The sequence below is a fragment of the Carassius carassius genome, chromosome 41 (assembly GCF_963082965.1).
Source record: "Carassius carassius chromosome 41, fCarCar2.1, whole genome shotgun sequence".
In the NCBI taxonomy this organism is placed as follows: Eukaryota; Metazoa; Chordata; class Actinopteri; order Cypriniformes; family Cyprinidae; genus Carassius; species Carassius carassius.
Window position 1 is genome coordinate 11,254,233 of NC_081795.1, and position 20,825 is coordinate 11,275,057.

General features: G+C 38.2%; 1 protein-coding gene and 1 pseudogene across 2 annotated transcripts; both read left to right on the top strand.

The window, feature by feature from the left end:
- The window catches only part of LOC132122709 (RNA N6-adenosine-methyltransferase mettl16-like), a 27,288-nt pseudogene extending 25,009 nt beyond the window's left edge, over window positions 1-2,279 (top strand).
- On the top strand, window positions 1,602-19,356 carry LOC132122708 (max-binding protein MNT-like). 2 transcript variants are annotated; one of them, XM_059533051.1, is made up of 6 exons: window positions 1,602-1,694; window positions 8,294-8,822; window positions 8,972-9,013; window positions 9,448-9,559; window positions 17,359-17,551; window positions 18,344-19,356. In XM_059533051.1, the coding sequence occupies exons 2-6, from the start codon at window positions 8,383-8,385 to the stop codon at window positions 19,123-19,125; spliced, it is 1,569 nt and encodes a 522-aa protein (XP_059389034.1). In that variant the 5' UTR covers window positions 1,602-1,694; window positions 8,294-8,382; the 3' UTR covers window positions 19,126-19,356. The 2 variants fall into 2 exon arrangements, with proteins under 2 accessions (XP_059389034.1, XP_059389033.1); XM_059533050.1 differs by lacking the exon at window positions 1,602-1,694 and adding an exon at window positions 3,879-4,148.
- Window positions 19,357-20,825: the final 1,469 nt, after the last annotated feature.

The following is a 20,825-nucleotide window of genomic DNA, read 5'->3' on the forward strand; positions in this document are numbered from 1 at the left end:
TCATGAATGTTTTCGTTAGCAACAAAAATGCTATGGTAATGGTAACATATTAAAATGGCAAATGAAGCATAAATATTTATAGAGACTGGAACCTAGCTATCTTTAACGTGTAAGCCAATTTGCTTAATTTTTTAAAAAACAATCTGCACTTCATTTTTGTTATGTAATATTTTTAAACATTAATTATGAGTAATTATAAGTTCAGCAAAGAACTATATATAACAGTTTTATTTTAGTATTATTTATAAACCAATAATTGTTAAGATTTTGAGTGATCTTTTTTATATTTAGCTTTATGTATTTACTCTGTGTTTTGCTGCCATCTATTGGCCACCTTTACTATTGCTGAATTAAGTTAACCTCGTTCTTTAACAGACGTCCCTCAGTGACATTGGTATGTGAGGTCGCTGCTATTCTTTAATTACACTTTTTTGAATCCTAATTTTTGATGGTGCAGACCTCTAATGTGTAAACTGACATGCAAACATTCTAAAGTTAACTAACAAAAACTGATTTCCTTCTAAATTTCTCTCAGTCTCCTCCCTGTAAGAGGCGTAAGCTGGAGAAAGCCCATAAGCCCCTCACCTTCACTGTACTGAAGCCCACCGTGGCAGATCTCCAGGCTCAGACACCTAGCATCTTCTGCACCAACAGCAGCCCCACAGAGAGTGTGCCTGTCTGGCTGGAGAAGATCCTCACAGACCTGAAGGTAAACAGAAAGAGGAAAATAGATAAGATGGATATTTTCAGACATCAGTGTTGATTTCCATTTATTATATCAGGGATAAGTGATGTAAAAAAAAAAAAAAAGATATGACAATAATAATAATAAGTAGATAAATAATAATAATAAAAATAAATTATTATTAGAATAGATTATTATTATTATTGTTATTATTTACATTAATAATAATAATGATAATATAACTATCATTAATGATAATAACAGTAATTGTTACTATTATTATTTCATGTTATGCAATAATTATTATATTATTAATAATAATCAAATAATGATTATTATTAATAATAATAAAATAATAATAAGTATTATAATTAATAATATAAATAACAATTGTTATTATTATTAGTATTATTGTTGTTATTTTAATGTTATTTAGCAGACAATCTGTTCCAAAGCACCTTGCTGTAGGCTTAATATAGGGACAGTGGCTGATACAAATGGTCAACATTAAACTTCTCATCTTCAGGTACTTCATAAGCACGTTCCTTGTGGAGAGGCGGAGCTCAGCCTCTTCCTGACAGCAGTGGAGAACACCTGGATCCATGCGCGGCAGAAGAGACGAGAACAGGGACAACATCTCCGAGAGCTCCCAAGAGTACAGCCGACCTCCACCTGTAGCACAGATGCCTCTGCTCCATCTGTCCCCGACACAGACGCTCCAACACCTGCAGCAGAGGAACCCACAGCAGAGGGCAGCAGCGAGAGTGATGAGCAGCAAGACCCAGAGAAAGGTGCCAACATCCCAGTGGACTCACCCACCGAACCAAAGGATGCGGCCGTTGCTGATCCTCAGAACCCAGAGACAGTACAGTGCTTTCTCTTCAAGTGCCTGGTGAACGTGAAGGAAGAAGAGAACGATGTGGTGGTGGAGATGCATTGGGTGGAAGGGCAGAATAAAGATCTGATGAACCAGCTCTGCACTTGTTTGAAGAACTCTCTCTTTCGACAGGTAGCCAAACCTACCTAACACCACACAAGCGTTAAGCTTTCCTCCCCACCTCAACACAGATTCAACACTTACCACTGTCCAGTGCTGTGAAGCTACAAATTAACCCAAACTCCAGATTCACAGATGTTTTATTAACCACTGATTGATGTTGTGATAAAAGTTTGTAATAAAATATTTAAAAAAATGTTGTTAGTGTTTCCGTCACTTTGGTTAAATGCACAGTAATTAATTTTATTTAGCATGTTATATGTACAGTACAGACCAAAAGTTTGGTGACACCTTCTCATTCAAAGAGTTTTCTTTATTTTCATGACTATGAAAATTGTAGAGTCACACTGAAGGCATCAAGGGCTATTTGACCAAGAAGGAGAGTGATGGGGTGCTGCGCCAGATGACCTGGCCTCCACAGTCACCGGACCTGAACCCAATCGAGATGGTTTAGGGGTGAGCTGGACCGCAGACAGAAGGCAAAAGGGCCAACAAGTGCTAAGCATCTCTCGGGGAACTCCTTCAAGACTGTTGGAAGACCATTTCAGGTGACTACCTCTTGAAGCTCATCAAGAGAATGCCAAGAGTGTGCAAAGCAGTAATCAAAGCAAAAGGTGGCTACTTTGAAGAACCTAGAATATGACATATTTTCAGTTGTTTCACACTTTTTTGTTATGTATATAATTCCATATATAATTCCACATGTGTTAATTCATAGTTTTGATGCCTTCAGTGTGAATCTACAATTTTCATAGTCATGAAAATAAAGAAAACTCTTTAAATGAGAAGGTGTTTCCAAACTTTTTGACTGTACTGTATGTATGTATATATATATATATATATATATATATATATAGTTTATTTTAAAGCTGGTCAATTATATATTATAATAATATTATGACAATATTCTTAAGGGCACAATAAAATGGAAGTAGTGACAGATCTGTTGATGAATTATTGAAAAATGTTTGAATTTGATTCACCGGAAGATGTGGTTTTGACATAATGAGGTCAAAATTTTTACTAAAAATTAAACATGCGTGAATTAATTGTTCACACTGAAATCTGTAATATGCAGTTAGAAAATCCACGTTAACATTTGATTTTGAATTTAACTAACCCAACCCCAATTTTCCTTAAGATGCAATAGTTTCCTGCTTTTACAAATACTGAACAAAGATTGTCCCCATTTATTCATTAGACAAAATATATGAAAAGCCAAATAACTCAATAGGTTGTGTTCCTTTGCACTTTCTGTCTCTGGAATGCCTTTTTTGGTTGTTTTACACTTCACAGGAAGTCTGAGTTAGTATAAACGTCCTGAGAGGACCAGGCTTTCATAAGTGCGCTGGGAGTCACGTGAAGCTCTCCAGGGTAAACAAGCTCCAGGGGCAGATTCTGAGGCTTTTTCCGTGCATTTGAGAGTCTCTGAAAGGGAGGATAGTGCAGGTTTATGAATGTGTTTGGTTACAGTTTGCTTTGACCTTCTCAAATGATTAAAAGGAAATGAAAAATGACTTAACGTGCATAGCAGTTACCACAAAGCAACAGGATTCTGGTTCCCATGTGGAAGGCTGTTTCTTCTACCAGAGAGACATAATCAGAAATGTACTGCTGTTCTTGTGATGTTTTTCCTTTTGAATGAAATCGGATACATTGGTTTGAATACATGTGCAATAAGTATATATAGTCATGTGGAAAATTGCTGAACACCTTTTGAAAAAAAAACTGCGTTTTGATCACAGCCAAATCATGGTCACAGTTCTGTTACTGCGGACTGTTTATCGCTGCTCACCATCTGTTTGAATAGTGACTGAACCACATAGGTCGACATGCAGGTTGCAGTTTCGTTTAGTTGGCGTGCAAAACGCGCAGAATGACATCCACGTGAGCAGATTCCATTCCTTGTGTGGCTGCTTTCCTATTGGCTGCTCTGATCTCATGTTTTATCAATCAGCGAGAGGTGTGGTATGTGTAGATGTATTGCGGAAAACACGGATCTGATGTTTATATTTTAAGCGTTCTGCTTTGGAATTTTAACCAACATAGAAGAAACGTATTACTGACATAATGTGAGTTTATGTTCAGTCGTAGTTCGTCGAATATACGCGCGTATGAAAGCGCCGCAATCTCCGTGTTTTGAAAGACCAGCGTGTGGGGGCGGGGCCAAATGGCCAGAAATATTGACTGAATAACCCTCGCCATCTTGTTGTGACTCCTCTACGTGCGTGGAAGATTGAATTCAAGGGGGATCCAGTCACGTCTTACTTTCCCTTTTATTATTTTTTTTTATAGACGAGAAGATTGGATCCAGAGCAGAAGCATTTGAATCTATCTATTTAACATTTATATTAATTTCCCCAATCGTTTTTGGACCATAACAAGAAACGGAGATGAGCATCGAGACCCTTTTAGAGGCGGCGAAGTTTTTGGAATTGCAAGCCCTGCAACAACAGAAAGCACGTGGTAAGATTTAAGAAAGGGAACATATGGGGACAGGAGCCTTTATGAAAGATAGAGATCAGTGTTGTTCTCTAATGCAGTATCTGGTTAATATGAGACACATTTGCACGGGATGTCACATGATTGCAGGAATCAGTGGACTACGTGACATGAAATATTGTCATGTTATAATACGCCGATAATAAGACTCTGCGAAACTGCAGTATAGTATGGTTACGTTTACTTTGTAGTTTTCCGGATAGTGACAGCCATGTATTAAAATGCAGATATTGTATGTTTATCAGCATTGACTGTTGGGACAGTGCGTGATTAAATACTTCATTGCAGTGGCGATGTAGGAAAACATATCTGCTTGCTTTCAAGGGCGGTGGCTTACAAGTACGTGCGCGAGTGCCAGTTCAGTTGTGCTTTACAAAAAATGACCCTAGTATCACATTACGTGGCTCTTTTTAGACCCTTTTTGCAGAACTGAATGGATGTAATGTTTTATTGAATTTCACAGAGTGTTTTCAGCGCAATAGTGCACGGTTTGCTTATTTCACACTGTTGTTTTCTCTCCCGCTCTCGCTGGATGCGTCCACTGGCGCTTTCTGAAGCGACTCGGTGACGTGTCTGTCGTAGCCACGCCCTCATGTGAGATCCGCGTGGAATGACCCCTCCCCTTCCCTCCATGTGCGCGCCTGGAGGGCGGGGCTTTACAACCAGAGGGAAAGTAGGACAGTAACCCCCTGCTTGCTTTTCCAAAATGTACTGCAGTTATATAACACACTCATGCAGTTGTGGTTCATCGTGCTGCTCCATCAAAAATACTGGAAGAATTACATTTTAGGAATAATTTACATGACAAGCTTGTTGACCATGCAATCAGTGGAGATATTGATATATCAATTAATCATCTATTTATGAGGATAAATATAATTAACTATTTGAAAAAAAACATATATATATTTGCAAATTATTTCTATGTCTCATTGAATTCTCCTTTTACTCCAGTCTAAGCTTGTTAGAGAAATCCTCTCAGTCAGTTTCACTTCTGTATATTTTACCACGGCTGACTGTAATTCTACTCTGCATTTGACTCTGTAAAAGCATTCAGCCAGTTTGTCATGCTGGGCTGTAAATTGCATTTTACACTGGTGGACCGTCATTTCCTGTGTGCAGTGACACCTTTGCCCTCTATAGCCGTTAATAATAAGTACACCAAAATACTTTTAGACAGTCGGGTGTTGTCCAGGGAAATTATGTGAAGAAGAATCTGAGGGCTTCTCTTCTCTTGTTTGACACAATCAGAAGTGTTCGAAGAAGAGTAAAACCTTGATATGCGTTTATGCATGTGGGAGATGTTTTCTCCTCTTACAGATATCAGTAATGACTTTAATCAGCTGTTAACACCACTCTAGTGTCAGGAAAGCGAGTGTATTTAAAGGGACAGTCACACTTCATTTGAAAGGCTTGCTGTTTCACGTGTATTGTGCTTCCTTGTGTATTCTGGTAATTGGTTGTTTGGTTCCATAGGAACCCTCCTTCCCCCTTCTCTTTTCAGCAGGAGGAAGCGTGTGCTGTTCAAATAGCATAGTGATGACTGATGGGGGTGGATTGCTGCGCTGTGATTGGCTGAGATTAGGTTGGAGCACTTTCACCACCCCCTTTGCTGACACACAAGATAAGAATGCCCGTCTTAAAAGTCTCATTATGCTCCGAGTGCACATGATTTGATGCTGTCCGGCTTTTCACCCTAATGAGATTCATGGCGTTCCAGACACACACACACACCCATGTGTCTTTTTCAGTTTATCTAGGACACCTTGAATTCCTGTGACCTCTTTACTACCCTCGGCATTAAGAGGATTTTTTTTTTTTGACCGATAGCATTATGTTGTGCAATGATACATTTTTTGATTGCTGTTAATTGGAAGATATGAAGCAGTTTTCATCCGTGTTATGTTGGTGATATGTTTTTAAGGCTTTTGACCAATTCAGGTTGTTATACATATCATTAGATGTGTGGTAAAGTAGTTGGAATAATGAAAGCAGTTATGTAAAGCACATAATGAAAGGATTTGGAGTGACTTGATTTTGATTAACCATAAAACCAACGATCAGAAAAATTCTCCACAACAGTGTTTAGCTGCACTTTAGATGAGCAAAGCCTAAGAGTTTATTGGGCGAATTCAGTGTTTATGCGATTTATTTATTTATGCGATTTAAAGTGAAATGTCTGTCACTATGACTATGGCTTCCACAAAAATATTCAACAATGGAAATAATAAGTGCTTTTTGAGTAGCAAATCAACATCATAGAGTGATTTCTGAAGGGTCATGTGACACTGAAGACTATAGAAATGATGCTGATAATTCAGCTTTGCATCACAGACATTTTTTTTTAAATATATAAAAATTGTATTAATATTCACAAAAATTACTGTTTTTACAGTTTTTGTGAGCATAAGACACTTATTTTAAAACACATTTAAAAAAATCTTCTTGACCCCAATCTTTTGAATTGTAGTGTATATATTAATTTTCTATTAAATTGGTTATTTATTTTTAATTTTCGAACATTCAGACAAACAGGTTGCTCTGGTACAAACACAAACCCACACAAACACAGTAGTATTGAATATGCCACACACAATTGACATTTTTCGGGGAAAATCAACTTATGAGTGGGTTACTTTTAGTTGCCTTGGTTTGCACATTAAACTGAGGATAAACATTTACCTAAAAACTGAATTCAGTCTGCGAACCAATTCTTTCACCTAAAATAGATGTAACTTCCTTAATTGCTTGATTGTTGAACAGCAGTGAAAGTCCTTTAGTGCATTATGTAGTTATCCTCTCTGATTGAAAAAGTAGTTTGTGTTTCTCTCCAGTGTCCATGCTATTCCTTTAACCGTGTCATGTTGGGTGCAACAGCTTGTTTTATTGATGCTGAAGTTTTGGCAAAGGTTCAGGAGGCTGTCCTGTGGTGTTTTGGAGCAGGCCTGCTTGAAGAAGGGAGTGTGCTAGGAGGGGAACCAGCATCATGTTTCCATGTAGACCAGAGAAACTTTGGCCTGAAGCCTGTACACCATGTGCTCTAACAGTGTGATCTCTATCCTCCTCTGTTAACCAGTAACGCTCATTTGTCTGTATGCACACAAAAAAGCTCCTTTATTAGAGTTCACTCTAAGCTAGATATAATCTCAGGCTGGTTTATAGGCCCATATTGATTTGTGGCTTCCCCGTCTTCATCATTTGCCCCAGTTAGATGAGATGTCATCACATCATATGCTGAAGGTCAAAGGTTACCTGCAGTGTCCAACATATAGTTCAGTTCTTTATATTTCCTTGAACACTGTTTACTGGATAACACTGAGAGAGACTGCACACAGAGAGTACATCCATTTTTTATTTTTATTTCATCTTTTATGCTTGCTTTGGATGTTAACTAAAAATGTATAGACTAAGTACTTATAATAAAAAAAAAAAACTGACCGTCATATTTTATTACCATGTTGGCTGACATGTATGTTTTTATTTATTGGTATCCCTTAATACTGAATTTTACTTAAACTGTTTAACACGGTCAAAAATGATTTTTGATCATTTAAATAAAATAGTTAAAATGTAAATGTTAAACCTGTTGGCTACGCAACTAATTGAAATAAATGTAAGTTGTAACAAATAATATAGCTTATTAATACAAATGGTAAAATTGAAATACAAAATGATAAATAGAAATATAAAAAAAAACATTCAAATTCTGAAAGTGTGTAACAAAATTACTAAAACTTACATTAAAACGAAAACATAAAAATAGTAACGAAACCTAATTCATAGATGAATGGATATTATAAAGGTATATTAAAAATACTAAAATAACACTAATTGAAGATGAATTTTTCTCATTTCACACTTTTTTTTTTTTTTACATTAATTTCCGTTGTTGTCATCTAATACTTGCGCAAAGTTAATCTTTCAGAACACTTTTAATTTGATAACATTGTTAAATGTGATCTTTAGCAAATCTCAGAATGAATATCCGTCTTTCTAACTGTGCAGTTGTGGTGCCTGAATTTATGTAAATATAAATATGAACCATTGAATTACCAGTAGGTTCTGAATATGGACAAGTAATGAAAATTTCGCTATATTTCTTTCAACAGAAGAGAATGAACTTCAGGAAAGGCGGCGTCGTGAGCAGGAGGCGGAGAAGCGGAGAGCAGAAGTGAACTCTCATACTCAGCCCATTCAAATGAACCATGTGACCTGGGTGGAGGAGTCTGGACCTGAGCACCGCAGTATACCTGTCCCAGCTCAGGCTCCTCCCCCTCCCCCCACAGTGCCCATCACAGTCATCCCCATTCCGGTGGTGTCCTCCACTCCTCCCACCACAGCTCTCAGCCTGTCGCCAGCACCCCGCCTTACCCCACCCAGAAAAGACACCCATTCACTGCCAGACCAGCAAGCACTGCACCAGTGCCCCCTCATCTCGTCTCAGTTGAAGGCAGAGCCCACATCACTGTCTCTATCCAATGGCACCAAACCTATCCAGCAGCTCCTGACCTACCCAAGCTCCATTGTCACAGCTTCCCAGCATGCACTGCTCACTCAGCCTGGACCTCCTTCAGCCCAACCCAGCCCTTCGGTCAGAGGAAGCCCTCCCGATTTGGACGGCAAGAAGAGACCCGGAGGGTGAGTCAGGATGTGAAGCTGTTATTTATCACCATGTTAACCATTGTTTAAGACTGAATCATGTGAAGAATTTTATAGTTGGTTTTACAGCTGAGTTTGTATTATGTTTGAGAGCTAACTATTAAAGCCCATGTGACCTGTGTTTACAGGGCGGGAACAAGAGAAGTGCACAATAAACTTGAAAAAAATAGGTAAGGTCATCCTTGTTTGCTCCTGGTTTACCATTAAAGTGCCTTTCACATAATGTTTTTCCACGTACATACATTCTTCCAAAGTGCACGATTGGCAGGATTTTAACATTTCTTTGAAAGAAGTCTCTTATGCTCTTTATTTGATCAAAAATACAGTATTAACAGTAATACTTTGAAATATTATTACAAATTCAAATACCTGGTTTCTAGTAGATGAATATCTTAATAATATTAATGTATGCATATTTTATATATATATATATATATATATATAATGTAACAATCAATAACGAATATACTGTATAATACTTAATTATTATGTCTCATAAGTCTGTCACAAAATATAAATGTTTATATAAATCTAATTCTAAATAAGTGCTGATACCACATAAACCATTATTATAATTTTTTCATAAATTATCTCCTTTTCTCAGACGTGCTCACTTAAAGGAGTGTTTTGAGACCCTGAAGAAAACCATCCTTCATGTTGACGAAAAGAAGACCTCCAATCTGAGCGTTCTAAGAAGTGCTTTGAGATTCATTCAGGTAAGATCAACACTACCTGCGCTGATAGATCTTCATTTACATGTTCACTGTCTGCTGTACATTTGTATCTCGGCCCGTGTCATCAGACTTTGAAAATGCAAGAGCAGGAGGGAACGCCACACGCTGAGGAAGTCTTCTCTTTGTTAGTTACAGTTCTTTAATCTGAAGATTGATCAGCTGAAAATGAGATATTTCCAGTGTTGCTAAAAGCGTGAGATTAAAGATCACTCATCGAGTTTATCTGCAGAGGGAGGATGGATGGTTTCTCTCCTGCAGTGTGGGCAGTACACCTTCTCTTAACCATCAGTAAACTGAGATCGTAAGGCATGCTCTGATTAAACCAGCGCCTCGTTCACACATGCACACACGTATGCACGCCTACAGCCAGACCCTTGAGGAGACGTAGAAATCCAATCCAATCAAATCAAAGGATTTGGTTTAGCCGAGGCACAAGACGTGCAGGAAACTAGGGCAGTGTGGAAACAGTGCTTTCTGGTGGAAAAAGTCTTTCTCTAAACCAGTTTGTTTACATTTATAGTCCATTTACTGGCATCTGCGTTTATTAAAATGAAGCAGACTTCCTACATTTGAGAGAACATGTAGGAGTGTGTTTCAAGTATATTCAGATACGGCGTGACAAAAACAGAAATGTAACATTTTGTTACATCACTTGTTGTGGGATAAAGTACCTTGTCAATGAAAAGCGACACTATTTTGCAATAGTGCCTTAACTAGAAGAAAAAAAGTTAAGTTAGTAGCGTGGCTAGTTCTACTTAGTCACTCTGGATGTATTATTATTAATGACACTCAGTAATTTAATTACTGTCTTTGAATGTTTTTCTTGAAGGACAGGTTTGTGGGAAGCTTATCTACATTTTATTGAATGTTCATAGAAAAGCTAGACGGTCAGTGATTTGAGTTGTTTCCCAGTCAATATCTCTCCGTCTCCCTTTCTGTTTTGTTCTTTTCCTGCTGAGAGATGAGTGTGTGCCCGCAGGTCAAGTGTTGTGTTGTGTTGTGTGTGTGTGTGTACTTGTTTTGTGATGGTCTCTGGAGGTGGCAGTGGCACAGCGTGTGGTTCAGGTCATCCACCGGGCCACAGGTGGAGGCAGGCACACGCACCTCACCTCAAACGTGTCCGCCTCCGCATGCACTCCGGTCTGAAGCCCCTCCCACTTTCCCCTCACTGACCAGTCAGCTCCTCCCGGAACTGAATAAGAGGATTGTTTGATGAGATTACTCATCTTCATTGGCACCTGATTCACAGATTCCTGTGACGTCGTGGCAAATCTGCTTTTTGACATCCAAAGTGACTGATTAGTGACTGATTAATCACAGGAAAGATTAAAGACAGTGCTTATCTGTATTAAGACAGTGAGTGTTGTTATTTTTGTATAAAACAGAAAAGACTTTACAATAAATATAATAGATTAACGAGCAATAAGCAATAAAAATTTGTTTCAGTATTTATTCACTGTTTTTAATGTTACTTACTAACAATACAATGGTTAATTGTTAAATCCTAAAATGAATTAATTCATTTTAACTTATGTTTACAAAAGGAACCTTATTATAAAGTGTTACCACTAAGGCTATTAAAATGGTAATCGAAATAAAATAAAATATGAATATTAGAGGAAAAACGTACATTTAATTTTTTTTAAGAAACTAACCAAAATAATTTGAAGTTTAAGTACTAAAATTATTCAAGCTAAAGCTGAAATAAAAATAAGGTTAACAAAATTGCTAAAACTAAATGTAAACAAATAATGGAAAGTCTAAAAAAAGAAATAAAAGCTAATTCAAATAATTTAGGAAATATTAAAATAGTATTGTAGTAATACTAAAATTTACACTTTTACACACTAATACTAATTTTAAAAACCACATTAACATACTGTGATAATAAAAGCTGTTTCATTTCTCTGAATATTGAGAGAAATTTGCTTGTCGTGGAAAATCTTGAGGAAGTAGTCACACGTAGTCCTTGTGGTTTTGACCCACGCTTCATATGGCTTGCAAATGTTGATTTGAAATGCACAAACTGTAAATGCTGTATTAAACTGCAGATTTGGATTTCATGCTATACGAGCCTCATTTCATGTCCCATAAAACCAGACTTTACATGTTGTGAATGAATTATGATGACTGTTGCTTTAAATGTTATCCTGTGAGTCTCAGGAGTTTCCCAGTTCTCTCTAGTAGCTCAGAGCTCCTCCTCCGTTTCTCCCGCCCTCTGTGCTTTCTTTCCTCCATCCCCCACTCTCGCGTTCATCATGTTCCCTGCCAAGGCCACATGAGCAGCGAGCACATGGCTAGACACAGCCGTGTGACGTCACCCCTGGTCACAGCCCCCTCCAGCTGTTGTTCCTGCTGCAGCAAGGCACATTCGTTGAGCTCGATCTTAGTTTAGCCACATCCCAGAAACCCCGCATTAGGTGCATAAGCTTGCAGGACATGTTTTTCTTAGCAAGCTGCAGTGCATTGTGTTCCAGTGACTGTTGTGTTGTTTAATCCAGATAATAGTATTGAGATTTTTGTTTTGTTGTTGATGGTTTGTAGTGGATTGTGAAATCTGCAAGGTCAGTTTTCTCTTTGGCACAATGTGAAATCTTTTGATGTAGTTGCATAGAGTAAATATCAGTGCACTGAATTACATCCACTGGATTTATGTTGCAATCAGTTCTGGTGTCTCTGTAGGATTGTGATTGATGAGTAATACCAGAATGAATCATGTGAAGTCCTACTGATTCATTTCCTGTCTTTGTGTAGCAGTGTCTGTCAGCACAAGTTGGTCATCTATATCATGCTCTACAGAAACGAGTGGCTTTTCCTTGTGCGATTGGATCACATGATTCCTGTGTGTGCTAAAAGTCCCATTCGTCTTGTATAAACCACTGCAATTTCAATGTAGCTGATTCAACAAGTATTATTTGGTAAATGTCAGCCTCATTTCTACATGTCTAAGTTTGGTCTGTCCAATTGAGCTTTAAATTAAAAATTCTGTTATCATCTATCCATACTCTTGTTACTCAGAACTATTATAGCTTTTTCCACTTTGAAACACAAAGGGAGTTATTAGCAAAATGACAAGGATGCTCTCTTACAATGCAACTGGCCGTCTGGTTCAGTGCAATTATAAAATGCTAATTCTGACCTTTTTGTAAACTTTTGGCTTAAATGTAAACTCCCCGGTCCTCCTCCTGGCTAATACTTTTTTATACACTTCCATTTTAAAAGTTTGTGGTTGGTGAAATGTTTTAACGTTTTTGAAAGAAAGTCTCTTATGTTCAACAAGGCTGCAATTATTTGGTCAAAAATACAGTAATACTGTAAAATATTTATGAATTTATTTTTGTACTTATTTATTATTATTATGAAAGTTGAAAACGGTTCAGGAGTTAAAAAAAATGTATGTCTATGACCAACAGGTCTTGGAACAATCCAAGTTACCAAATACCTCAATCTGGAGTCACGGGACTTCCTTTACTGCAGGCTTGTTTATGAGGAAGAGTGTGGCTGCAACTTGGCTCTCTTTCTCTCCCTTATTTGTTCAGAACTGAGTCTGTAAACACAGGACAACACCCTTTCCCCTATTTAACACTGCGTGTGACATTGTCAAGTTCATTTTTGCCTAATACAAATCTCTCATAAGCATGCACACTTGTATATACATAAACATGACGACAAACATGCACAGGATTACATTTGCACCGTCATGGGGGCGGGGCTTAAGTGCGTAACTGATGATAGCAAACCAATGGTGGAGGGCGGGGTCATGCTCCAAACCAACGAAAATCAAAGCTGCTGTCAGCTCATCCCTCGAGTCAACTCTTAGTTTGAGAGCTGCTGTTCCCACAGATGTTCTTTTCTGACCTGATTCTACCTCCATATCATCCAGAATATGAATATGAAAATGATTCACAATCATCTCCTCCTGAAACACCATCCAGATGATGTTATTACTGTGCAGAATATGATAACATCTCATATTCAGTCAGGAGCAGGGTTATTATTGTCAACTAAAACTGAAACCATATAAACATTAACCGAAATTAACTTTAAGTTTAAGTAAACTTATGCTTTTTCAGCTAGTTTCCATTTCTCATTTTGTTTTAGTTAAAGTTGGACCACTAAAATTACTAAAAGCTAAATAAACTAAAAGCTAAAGCTTTACAAAAACACAGCAAAATTAATTGGTTTAAAATCTCACTTGAAATATTACCAAAAACTACAAAATGACACACTGTTTAGTTGTTCTGGGTGGAAGCAGGAGGGAGGGAGTGAAGGGGCCCCAGTCCGCGGATTAGGAGTTCAGTGGGTTGCCGTGTTTGTGGAGCAGGCCAGCCTGTTTGTGTGTGTGTGTGTGTGTGTGTGTGTGACTAATAGAGGCAGGCATGTACAGCTGTGGGCTGGAGCTGCTCCTGATGCAGCATACACACCAGAGAGCTGTCAAAATGAAGCAAGAAATGCGCAGGGCCCCCAGAGGAAGGAGGGCGCGCTCGTAAAAAAAGACCAGGGATGGCTGTTTTATGGGTGCAGATGTAATGTTAAGAAACGCTTGCACTGAGAATCAGGTTTAGATTTGTGTGATGGTAGAAATGTGTGCAGATATATGCAGCCTGTGAGCATAAGAGACTTCCAAACTCCACGATAGTGTGTATTAAAGGGGTCTTGAACTGCCTTTTTTAAATTATTATGAACTGTTCTCTGGTGTCTAGTTATAATGTTATCAAAATTATGACATCAGAAAACATAATTTAGAAGTAACAGACTATTTTCTGTCCTGTCTTGACCTCCTCATTGGAATGCTCGGTTTGAATAGGCGTTGAGGATTGTAGATTCAGAAGTAGACGCCCACTGTTATGATCGGCTTACAGTTGTAAATGTTTGAAAGTCTACATACTTCACAGATGGATGCTGCTGTGATTTAGGTTAAAAACGCTTAAATGATCTGTAATGTGTTCCTGTAGCTCAATTGGTAGAACACTGCACTATCAAGCGCAAGGTTGGGGGTTCGATTCCCCGGGAACACATGATAGGTAAAAATTGATAGCCTGAATGCACTGTAAGTCACTTTGGATAAAAGCGTCTGCTAAATGCATACATTTAATTTTTTATTTAATAACAGACAATACAATAATGACCACATAATAAAACAGTTACTCACACTTATGTGGTGTGACATTACCGCCGGATCCATTATAGTCAGCACAGCATCGTCTTTTAGTTTCAGTCTTTCTGAAAATCCTGCGTCGAACTGTGCCTTGTTTGTAAACACATCTGTGTTAAAATGAAGTGAACAAAGGACCAAATTCTGTCAAAGACTGTTTTTCAACAACTTGGCACTGTACAGTGTCTTGTTGTGTTCGGAGCCATCTTTATCATTTGGTTTCTGCGTAGACCTGTGTTTACCTCTCTCCTTATTCATCCACTACATGTGTAAATCGGTGGGCGGGGCTAAACAGCCAGTGAAGTAGAAGCAGGCATTGGGTCTGCTACCCACTGCAGACAACACATGCTCACACTGTCACACTCTGCTGCCTGCTCACTGTATCTGTTTCCATGGCAACTGTGACAGTTTTCAGCTGTTGCCTTGACAACAGTAGAGTACTCCACCACCTAATTTGTTCAGACAAAGACACTGACACCTCTGAGATGCAGAAGGGCACTCTGAGCTTTGGAAAGGATGAGGCGTGTATCAATTGGCCCAGTGACCTGTCATTATTCACAAGAGCTGAGCCGAGCTGCAAGTCCTCCTTTATCTTACACACCTGTACACATATCAAATGACTGGCCTGGATCTTTTCTCCATGCTATTGTTATCTCTTCAGGACCATTCTTGTCTAGTGCACGTGGTGTGGGAAAAGAATGAGCTGTGTGATATGTCCATCTGTGACCATTGTCATTGCTCATTGTTGAGGGTTAATGTCAGTAGTGAGTTTCTTTAAATATATTATATTTTATATTCACTTATTTTGTTGATACATATCAAAAGTAATTTGAATGTGCTCTTTATTTGGCCTTTGTTTTCTAAAGAGCATATCATTAGACTAGCTTCATAATAATTTCTACTCTTGTAACATCTTTGATTTAAAGAGGATGTTACATTAAATTAATTTCTATGAATCAATTCAGACTGTCTCTTTCAGTGACATAACTAAGTGGTTCATTTGCATAATCACTCAAATGCTCACAGAGATTTATTTTAAACCCAAGCTTTCAGAGTTCAGGCTTTAAAAGAATCATATTTGTAATATGTTATTATTGTCAATATAATTATTAAAATATGTATGTAAAAATTATATTTGTACAAAAATAATATATAAAATATATATTTTTAAATGCATTATTATTATTATTATTCATAAATTGGGTATGATTGTTTAGTTATTATTATAATATTAAGTTACATAAATGTATAAAAAAATTACATTGTGCATGTATTTGTATATTGAATTTGTATATTGAATATTATAACGTTATATTTGCTAAAAAAATATATATGTATATATTTATACACTTTTAACTTCAAAGTTAGTTCTGTTCCCATCAGACATACTATTGATTGCCATGGATTTTATTATTATTATTACTAATATGTACTTTTTTAATGTATTTTTGTTATAATAACGATTATTATTATTATAACTGTGTAAAATTGTTGTTTTGTTACTAATTGTATTAATTGTATTACCATATTATTGTATTAAAATATTCGAGTAACAAATTGTTGTTTTGTTACTAATTGTATTAATTGTATTACCATATTATTGTATTATAATATTCGAGTTGTGGTTGCATCAACACCTCGGTTGTGAATTATTCTCTAATAGTTAATCGGCTCGTTGTCAATTATTCCTTTCTCAAACTTAATTCTACTTAAGTTCCCCTTCTTTGTGCACAGACTCTTCAATCTCTCTCTCCATCCTCTTAAAGCTCTTAGCTGCTGCTGTTTCCTCGTTGCCTGTTTGTTTCTCATGCGTAAGCTGACAGTGCAGGAAACTGGGTCACTTCTGCACAGCCCTGTGTGCAGTGTGTCTTGAGTTTCGTGTTTCTCCGATCTTCAGTTTACCTCATGTTTGTGAAGTTGGATCAGTTTCTGTGTGTTTTTCTGGGTATGTAGACATGTAGTTTTGTTAGGCACGCTTACACTACCCAGATGTCCACATGTGATTGGCCAGGCTCCTGTGTGATGGGCTCCTCCCACTGATGTTACTCAGCGTGTGCACTCGTGCACAGCAAGTGAATGCCTTCCCAGAAGTGGGAGGGGCTGTCATCCACGTGTTTGTGTGAGTAAGAGAGAGTGGCAGGGTAAAAACAGACAGTGGGGGAGGTGTGTGCTGGGCCGAGGCTTTAAGGAAGAAGAAACTTGCGTCTATGCCAGAACAGCATGATAGTATGTCTCTTTTTACCCATATCTATAACATATCACTGGGTTTATTATTCTACACGTTATTTTTTATGAACTACTACTAGCAAATATATTTATCTACATTAGAACACATCTTCCTCTATTTTAAGTTCTCTCTCATCCAGCTGTTTACGGCTCTTACTGGATTCTTGTTTCTTGTTTTGCTTTAGCTGGACTTCTTTAATGATGGATGGAGTATTAAGGAAATAGCCAACGACCTCTAAGTGCATGTGAATGCTGGTCTCGTATTCCTGTTCCTGCTTTTTGCTGCACAGCCAGACATTTCATTGTTGCAACCGTGCCTTTTTGCAGACTGTAGACATTAAATGCACCCTGCCTTAGTGCATGTGGAAAATGTTATCTATTTCTACATTTCCCCTTATAGACTCTGAAGAGGAAGGAGAAGGACTACGAGCATGAGATGGAGCGTTTGGCGCGGGAGAAGATCGCCTTGCAGCAGAGACTTGCCGAGCTCAAGAATGAGCTGAGTCAGCAATTGGACGTGATGGAGATCGACCGCATTATTCGACAGACTGTCCAGCCAGATGATGACCAGGCCTCTACCTCCACTGCCTCAGGTTAGTCTTGCAGAAGGCCTCGTCTGCAGGTTGCCATGCTAATTGACAACATGCTTTTCCGACAGAGCTTAAAAACCGATATCACTTGATAAAATATTTTAATTTGTCCTGTGATTCACTTTAGTTTAAGTTTAGTACAAACACTCATTCATTCAACTCAGGGGGGGTTGACTAGGAAAAAAAATCAGTACAACAAAAAACAAGACAAGTCATCAATATTTTTCAGCCCACGAAAGATGTTTTTAATTGCATACTGTACCATTCAGAAGTTTAGGATCAGTCAGATTTTTTTTTTAAATAAAGAAATGAATACTTTTCAGCAGCAATGTATAAAATTGATCAAAAGTAACATTAAAGGGGTTTATGATGTTACAAAAATTAATGCATTCAAATTAATGCAGCTCTTTTGAACTTTTATACACATCAAAAAAACCTTGTGGCTGAAATAAATGGCATAGCATTTTGAATACATCACGGTTTCCACAGAAATATTAAGCAACACAAAGAAGAAATGTTTTTTGAGCAGCAAATCAGCATATTATCATTTAAAAATAATAAATAAATAAAGGGAAAAAAAAATATTATTCAACAGTATTAATGTTCTGCTACATTTTAAGGAAAAGTACATTTACATTAACATGAAAATCTTACCTTTAAACAGTACTGTATATATCATTAAAATGTGTAAAAAGTACACTAAATGGCTTCGAAGCTAATGAAAATTAACAAAAAGTCGACTTTTTAACTTCACAATCCACATTAATAGTTTTTGTTTTGGATTTGTATCTACAGAAGGTGAAGACAACATTGAAGATATCGAAGATGAGATCTTATCCGCCATGCCCAGCGCCTTACCCAAAGTGCCTGCTGCGCTTCAGCCAGACTTAAAGAAGTCCCGTCCTGTGTCATCCCTCATAACACAGCACATCCCCATCCCACACAAACTGTGTAAGGCTTTACCCCCAACTCCCTCAGCTCAACTATCCCCTGTGGCCACCGCCGCGGCCCCGATCACAGCACCTGCTTTGACCTCAACCCCAGCACAAGCTCCTAACAGCCCGGCATCCGCTCCTGCCGCCCAGGTGGTGACCCTGCAGACACTACCTCCAGCCCAGACCCATATAGTGACCGCGACCAGCCTGCAGCCTTCCGTCATCGCCCATGCGGGTTCGGCGTCGCACGCTTCAGTCATCCAAACTGTCAACCGGGTGATCCAGCCGGGCTCCAAGCATGTGGCCCACATCGCCCCTTCCTCCTCAAGCTCGGTGCAGCTGGCCCCCGGACCTCAATCTATCAGCCACATCACTGTGGCCCATCTTCCGGCAATATACTCTCAGCCTGTCACAGTCACACAGCCGGCCGTCATGAGCCACATCGCACAAACACTCTCTCATGGCCAGATGAATGGCACTTCAGCGACCAGCGCGCAAGCAACCATGGTGGGCAAGCAGATGCCAGTGGGCGCTCACATGGTTACCCATCACCCTCAACTGGTGGGCCAGACCGTCCTCAACCCGTCCCTCACCATGGTGACCATGCCCTCCTTCCCAGTCAGCACGCTAAAGCTGGCCTGAAGTGCTGACATACACACCCATAGATCGAGTATAGACACTTATAGACTGGCCCACCTTGTCTGCCCCGTTTGAGACATGCAGCACTGCATTCAAACAAACTATACAGCTAAAGGACACCGTACATTCCAAATGACAAGAAAGTATATAAAGACTCAAAAAGCGACACAAAGAAATTTATTGAATGTCTAATACTATATAATGATATATAATAAAAGAGATGTTTTATCTTAATGTGTGGGTTAAGGCAGAGTCTAGAGTGCTTGTGTGCTACTCAGTGTGTTTTAGGCTCTAGTGGAGTGTATTATGATGAAACTGTGGTGCGATCCCAGCCTAGATTGACTCTCAGCCAGCCTAATATGTGTGACTACTGGTTTAAATGACTTTGTGAACCGACAGCCCCCATAATACCTCACACTAACTCCTCAACTAACAGCACACCTCATGTGAAGACTCTTCTCAGCTCTGCTAGACCAGGTTTAATGTACGGTGTTGTGACTGTCGCAAATCCTGAACCTCTTTCTTGAAGTCCCTACAGTTCTTAAAGAGATCATTTATGTCGTTTCAACCTGTATGACTTACTTTCTTCTGCAAAACACGAACATGAAGAACTGTTTTTGTCAGTACAATAGAAGACAGAGGGGTTCAGAACAGCACGGACCCTGGACAAAAACACTTCAAAATAATTTCTTTTTGTGTTCTGCAGAATAAAGAAAATCATTGGTGAGTAAATAATGACAGAATTGTCTCTTTGTTGTTGAACTGTTGATTTAAAATCAGTTTACCATCATCATTACACTGGAGAAATGATTTTCTTAATATTTGTAAATTCTTAAAGCAAGACATATGTACTTACCAAAAAGATGATTTAAGATATTAAATGTTTCAAAATTAAGTGAGTTTATGCTTAAAAAAAGCTGTTGGAGTAAGAAAAATGATCTTTTCACTTTTAATAAAGTTGATCTTTCTTGCCCCACTGAAGCATAAACTCAATAAATTTTGATATTTTAATTCAGAAAACAAGACTTAATATCTCAAGTCATTTTGTTTTGCAAGTGTATATGTTGATTTAGAAATTTTAGGTTTTTACTGGAAATCAAGATAGAAATACTGAGTAAGAAAATCATTTTTGCAGTGTACTATAGTCAATCATGTAGCTGACATACATTTATACACTAGGAGCGTGTGCAAGATGTTTCCATAAGAAATACAGAGTTTACATGATTTATCTGTAGTGCTCTAGCTGGCATAGACACTATTGTTGTGTGACTGTCACATGAGTCATTGGGAATCTGACAGGAGTGCCTTTTAAAGTCAATCTGGAGTCCTGTTCAATGCTGCCCCCTATTGTTCTCTTGCTGCATCTGCACTCTTTAAATTCTTCACTAACAAAGCCACCTTGCATCAGGCTCAGAGGTATATGAATTCAGCTCCACTGAGGAGAACCATTAGTTTGCAAAAGCGCAAACCTTGTTCTGGATGTCATTGGGAATGTATTCCAACACATTCGATGCCTTCATCTTGCCACTGGTGATAAATGTTGGTTATTATATGTGCAGAAGTGTTAAATCTACATGCATCTGTGTGTGTGAAATGAATGTGTTTCTCAGAGGCTTTGTGCTTGTGTTTTTGTGACAAATAATGTTGCATTTGAAAGGTGGATGGATGTCAGCTTGTGTTCCTTGAATGAACATCTTTTAGGC

Excerpts from the sequence above, each read along its gene's own strand:
- LOC132122708 (XM_059533050.1), top strand. The coding sequence starts at position 4,076 with ATGAGCATCGAGACCCTTTTAGAGGCGGCGAAGTTTTTGGAATTGCAA. Across the intron at positions 4,149-8,293 it reads GCAACAACAGAAAGCACGTG|AAGAGAATGAACTTCAGGAA; the intron begins GTAAGATTTAAG and ends TTCTTTCAACAG. Across the intron at positions 9,014-9,447 it reads AATAAACTTGAAAAAAATAG|ACGTGCTCACTTAAAGGAGT; the intron begins GTAAGGTCATCC and ends TCCTTTTCTCAG.